The sequence below is a fragment of the Rissa tridactyla genome, chromosome 1, assembly GCF_028500815.1.
Source record: "Rissa tridactyla isolate bRisTri1 chromosome 1, bRisTri1.patW.cur.20221130, whole genome shotgun sequence".
In the NCBI taxonomy this organism is placed as follows: domain Eukaryota; kingdom Metazoa; phylum Chordata; class Aves; order Charadriiformes; family Laridae; genus Rissa; species Rissa tridactyla.
This window is the reverse complement of record NC_071466.1, coordinates 70,594,239-70,600,440: the sequence shown is the minus strand read 5'-3', so window position 1 is coordinate 70,600,440 and position 6,202 is coordinate 70,594,239. Positions and strand designations below refer to the sequence as shown.

The window sequence follows — 6,202 nt, the reverse complement described above, 5'->3', positions numbered from 1 at the left end:
CACATTGTAGTCATGGCGTGTGGGTATAAAAATTCATGTCTGCGGTGGGAGAGAGATGTGAGGCTCTGGGTGTTTGGCTGCTTTATAAATAATGGAGGAGAACATCTGTCTGCTGGTAAATGTGGGAGAAGTGAAATTGATATCATAGCTCTGCCAATCTTTGTAAGCACATGAGAGCTTCAGGGACTGTGCTTGAAACTATTCTCTCTGGGTAAAGAAAAACTTTCTCCTTCTCCTAAGATTTTCATCATTTTAATTAAGGTCTAGCCAAGACTGAAGTTTTGCTTGGCATTGATTGACTTAATGGGGAGGAAGATACAGTTCTTCCTCTGAGAAGCTGTTGCAAAAGATCATAGAATCATAGAATCATAGAATCATTTAGGTTGGAAAAGACCCTTGGGATCATCGAGTCCAACCATCAACTCCACTCTACAAAGTTCTCCCTTACACCATATCCCTTAACACCACATCTAAACGAGTCTTAAACACATCCAGGGATGGTGACTCCACCACCTCCCTGGGCAGCCTATTCCAGCATCTAACCACTCTTTCTGTGAAGAATTTTTTCCTAGTGCCCAGCCTCAACCTCCCCTGCTGCAGCTTGAACCCATTCCTTCTTGTTCTATCACTAATTACCTGTGAGAAGAGACCAGCACCAACCTCTCTACAATGTCCTTTCAAGTAGTTGTAGAGAGTGATGAGGTCTCCCCTCAGCCTCCTCTTCCTCAAACTAAACAGTCCCGTCTCCTTCAATCGCTCCTCATAAGATTTATTCTCCAGGCCCTTCACCAGCTTCGTTGCCCTCCTCTGCACTCGCTCCAGCACCTCGATATCTCTCTCGTATTGAAGTGCCCAGAACTATATCTCTCACCATGCCTTTTCTTACCCGGGGAACTTTGCTAGGAAGGTGCCTTGTCCATGAGCTAGGGAAAAACTATTTAGAACAGCCAAGGAGATGTCAACAAACTGATTTTTTCTGCTGAAAATGAGAGAGAAAACTGAAAAGACTGGGAAATATTTGTTACAGTTCAACAAGGGAGGAACTGTTATAAAATTCTGCACCTACTTTGGTCTTGGTATGACAATGGTTGTTTTGTTTTTACCATTTGTTTTCTTCTCTATTTTCAGAAAGTCACCTGTTGTCAGAGGAAATAACAATAGCTGCCCATTGATAGAAGGGCTGTCCATTTGCTCTGAAGGAAGAGACCATGCTGAAGCGCCTTTGGAAGACATCTTCCATTCTCAGCCTCAAAAAAGACCATCTAACATGATCCTGGGTCTAAATAACAAAGATGAATTTGAGGTGATTGTTTGCTTGGTTTTGCTGCCCTGGGGTTAGCTGCAGAGCTGACCACTGGAAAGGCAGAGTGCACGAAAACGCTCCTGTGCTGCGATACAGCGTTTCACACCTGTGTAACCATCCAAGAGGTACCTCCGCTGAGTGAAGATCGCAAGAATCCTGAGATGATTTGACCTGTAATGGAGGGACACTTCTGGGAAACTGCTGGAGGACTTCAGTACAGGGCACCTGGCGTCTCTGCCCTCACCTATCCGTGTGAAAGTCCGAAATGAACCACACTTGGACATACAACCTGAGCTTTGGTGCACCTACAGATCCTGCTGAGCCAAGGCCTGGACTGTCACGAAATGGGCACACAATAGTGGCTGTTTTTCTTGGATTTATTTTGCTTTTTGGTTTCTTGAATAACTTGATTGTCCTCATCCTCTTCTGCAAGTTTAAAACCCTCCGTAACCCAGTCAACATGCTCCTCCTGAACATCAGTATCAGTGACATGTTAGTGTGCATCTCAGGCACTACCCTCAGTTTTGCATCTAACATCCATGGCAAATGGATTGGAGGGGAGCATGGCTGTAGGTGGTATGGCTTTGTCAATTCCTGCTTTGGTAAGACTTCAATGATAATTCTCTTATCCTATTCCTTTTAACTCTGGTACATGAAGCAACTTGATGAGCTAGCTGATTGCCGCTCAATGGTAAACAGGAGGATGCTTTGATTGCCTTTTATGGTCAAGCATAAGTGAAACGCATGGTTTAAAACTCTTCAACAAAAGACTTCATGAAAGAGTAGCACAGATCTGAAAAATATTTCCTAACATATCCTGTTTTTTTAAATTACTTGTTTTTAAGAGATAAAAATGGCACCTAGAAAGAGGCAAACCACTGGAAGGAGTTTGACTAAGTGTATGAACATATATAATACTTATCTTTTTTTCAGAAAAATCTGTGCCAACGCTGAACTACAGGCACCTCCGTGCTGCTTCTGTCATGAACAAAGCCTTCTGAAACTACTCCGTTTACCATTTGTAATTATCTATCAATCAATAATATGAATTCCCTCATGTCCCAGATAATGACAGTTTTCATCATTAGATGATTTCTGTTCTCCCCTAAAGCAAAATCTTTATTTTAAAATCATGTGCTTGCAGGTTCAATAGCAAATGAAGTCATAGGAATAGATTTGTCGGAAATAGTCAAAGTGTGCATCAAAGCCGCAGTAAAACAGTGTTCAGCATTCTTCTCCTGTCTGGACAAAACTTTTCCTGCAACCAGCTTTTGCACTGTTAGATTTAAGTGTTTTAACTTAAAATTATTTCAATTATTAAAAAAAGATAAAGGAAAAAGCAAAGTCAGAGGGCAGCCTTCGTTCCTCCAAGGTGGCTCATTGCTTTAAGGGTTACATCACTAAGCGGTGACCCTTTCTGTGTTCATTCCTACGTTCAAAAAAACAGTCTGCTAAAGCGTAAACTAGCCTGTGGGTACACATCTAGACGTGATCCTTATCTCATCCAGGCTGGGGGATCTGCCACAGCTCCCTCTTGCTGCAGGTCCTTGCTTTGCTGCCTCCAGGCCACAGGACAGGACTGAGCGCATCCCTGGCTCTTCTCCCACCCTGACGTTGCAGTGCATCTTATGCAGGCACTTTGGCATGAGAAGTGCTCCCACAGCCCTTGATCTAGAGTCAGGCTGCGGATCCAAATCCACCTTTTCTACCTGAATTACAAGCTCTTGCTATTTCCAATGATGTCGTCTCCAGTATCCTTTCTTTCCTCAAAGGCGTGTTCCGCTACTGACAGCTATCTCAGTTTGGCAGTGTCCCTGCGAAACTGCTGCTTTGCCCAAAGTGAGCTCTCGGGAGTTAGCAGTGTCGTATAATATACAAGCACTGGTTTTGGCCATCCAAAAATAGAGCCCTTTACCAACAATGCCTTGGCTTGTTTTGGCCAAGTTTGGGGCTGGTTTTGGTTTGGTATCTGCAGAGCAGAATGACATGTCTTCTTCTTCCACATTTCATTTTCATTTTTGTGAATTTTATGAATGCCAATATTTCAGTAACTCGGCGTCCAGAATAGAGATGTGTAATAGGACAGGTAATTAAGAAGAACTGAAGTTCAATGTTAAGTTTTGTGAGAATGAACACTTCAATATTCTTATCTCTTCCTATTTTTCTCATGGAATAGATCCTATTCTATGAGGATAAACATCAGTATAAGGTCAGGATTTTGGATGATGTTACAGTAAGTTCACTGGCTTCTGCAGAATTGCACTCTCTTGTACCAAATGAAAGTATGTTCCTCTTTTTTCAAACTGCAGTATTTTCTTAAGTTCCTAAGTGAAGAAATTTTAAGTGGGCATCTAATCTTCGTGACTTGGCGAGTATTTGATGATATGTAAAAAACACCTAAGCCAACTTCAAACTTTTAAAATGTTTTTAAATGCAATTCATTCTTAAAAGGCTTCAGAGAAGGACTGTATTTCAGTGGCTATTTTTTTCCCCTCTGTTTTTTTTTTTTTTTGTGGTGCTTTGAAGGCCTCCTTCTTCCTGTTTAAAATTAATTTGAGAGTGAAGGTATTATCCCCCAGGTTGTAGCCTGGATGAAGCCTGAGCCAGTGAAAGTAGGAAGCTGAGATTTGTTTCAAAGGTAAGAAATCACGCTTTTTTTTTTTCTCTGAAGTGTTTTACCTTTTTTAAAATCACATAACTGCTGCCCTGGGAGCTGATCTGGAAAGCAGATCTGATTCTCCTCCCAGCAAAATTGACAGTGCAATGTCCATTGATGTTGCTTACTATGGAATTGAACTGTAAGTTCTTTACTGGGCAATCCATTGCCTACCCCAGGCACTTAAAAACCATGAACCAAGAACCAGCACCAGGGGGTTGCCATGGGTACAATGGTAAAAAATATGAACAAAGTGTAGGTTTTTGGCTTATTTACTTGCTGCTTTCCACACGTCTGCTTTGTGATTTCAAACCACTCACGGAAAGCAGAAGGTTTAGAAGCTAATGGGAAGTGCAGCTGCTGATCAATAAGCATGTAATGGGGATTTTAGGGAGAACATTAAATATCATAAGACCTGCTATGGAAGCATAAGAGCTGTTGGGTCTTGATCTGAGGGAACACTAGGGATGGAGCTAGAGGAGGAACAGCATGGGCTGTTCCCGTCATAAATGATTTTACCCTGGTGCTTGTGCACATTTGCAGCTCCGTCAACTAGGTCACTGCAGTGGAAACTGCACATGTCGCTGAGTTGGGGAAATGGATGGATTTGCTAAATTTGTTCCCATTACCCACCACTTAGCCACGGTTTGACAAGCTCATGGTTATACATTTAAGCAAACACATAAAGGGACACAGGGACAGGACACATTTTCCCAGCTGAACTCTGAGTAAACTTTGCGAGCAAGCTGAAATAAGAACTGTTAAATATATAATGAAATGATTAAGCATTAGATTTTAATTTAGGAAAAATACATCATTTAGTAACAGACTCCCATCGACACCATATATACACAAAGTGATATGCCATCCTAAGATGGAGATTGTCATGCAGCTTTGACCATCTTGCACGTAATCTCTCCAGTGCCCTATTAAACTCTTAAAATCTCTGGACAAATGAAAACTTTCAGAAATATTTTCTCTTTTCCCACGATACTTGCACTAATGTAGACTTCCCAAAGATGTAGGACAGGCAGAATTTGGGCTCAGATGACTTCTGGAGTTCATGTTCGGAATCGCTACTTTATGCGATGCCATATCAGGATTAAATATTAAATAGATTAATTCACACGGGAAAGATGAAGCTTTTTCCGGCTTAGGAAATCCAACACTAGATTCTGATGCTGGAAATTTTTCAAGGCACATCAATAGCAAGGATATTTTTGTGCCTGTTGAATTCTTAACTCATGCTTTCAAGTGTCTCCTGGTTGTTTTCCTTCATGGTGATCAAAATAGCTGGCAGTTTGCCTGAGAAGTTGATTCCAATATTTAATTTTTAAAAATGAATGCAGATTAGTGTTGTGTAAGTGAACGTCACTATGCAAGAGGACACAGAGATGCCTATGCCACATGAAAGCTGCGTGATTTGAGACCGTGTCTTCCTGCACAGTGTCTTGGTTTTGTCCTGGATGCAGGAGAAGGCTACGTTCTTAAACCTGTTCGAACTGAAGTAAGGCACGTATATGTGTTTTTATGTCCATTGATAAACCAAGGTCCTATCTAAATGAGAACCTTAAAACTAATCTTTTTAGAAACCCCATAGTACTCAACTATGTGGGTAGATAATCTTTTCAGTCATATTAAAGCAGTTGTTGATTTATTCCCTTGTAAACTGCCAGAGAACACACTGAATGAGAAATAGAGCTGCTCATAACTTTGTTTTACAGTTCAGCTGCCTTGTGACCTTAAACAAATAATTTTCTTCTTAATCTTTTACCTTGATTTTATGTGCTGCGGCTTAGACTCACTGCACTAAAGTAAGGTACTTTAAATATAGAGTACAGACTTCTAATGTCGTGGAAACGCTCTGCTTACAAGATGCAGTTGAGACCCCAGGTGAAATGAATGGCTCTTCTGTGGGAAGATACAGTTATTTCCGGGAGTAAAGACAAAAATCTCCCTTGGCTTGATCCTGCAAAAGCTCAAGGCTGAAGTTTTCTGAGCCTTGACACAGCAACTACACACCCCCAGCGCAACACCACTCTTAGCAGCTCCTCGCCTGCCCACTGAACATGGATAGCTCCTTTTCCAGTGGCTTGGGATGGGATTAAAAGTGATATTTCTTCAAGTAAAGCTGATAGCAAGCACAACTAATCAGTAATGTTTAAGAAAAATTAGTTCTGCATCAGAGCCAAAAAATAGTCTCTGTTTGAAATGCGTAAACTCTTATGCCTGCAGTCAACATG

General features: G+C 41.3%; 1 protein-coding gene across 1 annotated transcript in view; it reads left to right on the top strand.

Annotated features, from left to right (window-relative positions):
• The first annotated feature begins 1,559 nt into the window (after positions 1-1,559).
• The window catches only part of LOC128904446 (pinopsin-like), an 87,453-nt gene continuing 82,810 nt past the window's right edge, over positions 1,560-6,202 (top strand). The window contains exon 1 of the mRNA XM_054188790.1: positions 1,560-1,905. Within this exon, the coding sequence (XP_054044765.1) occupies positions 1,569-1,905 (337 nt within the window). The 5' untranslated portion in view covers positions 1,560-1,568. The remainder of the gene's footprint in view (positions 1,906-6,202) is intronic.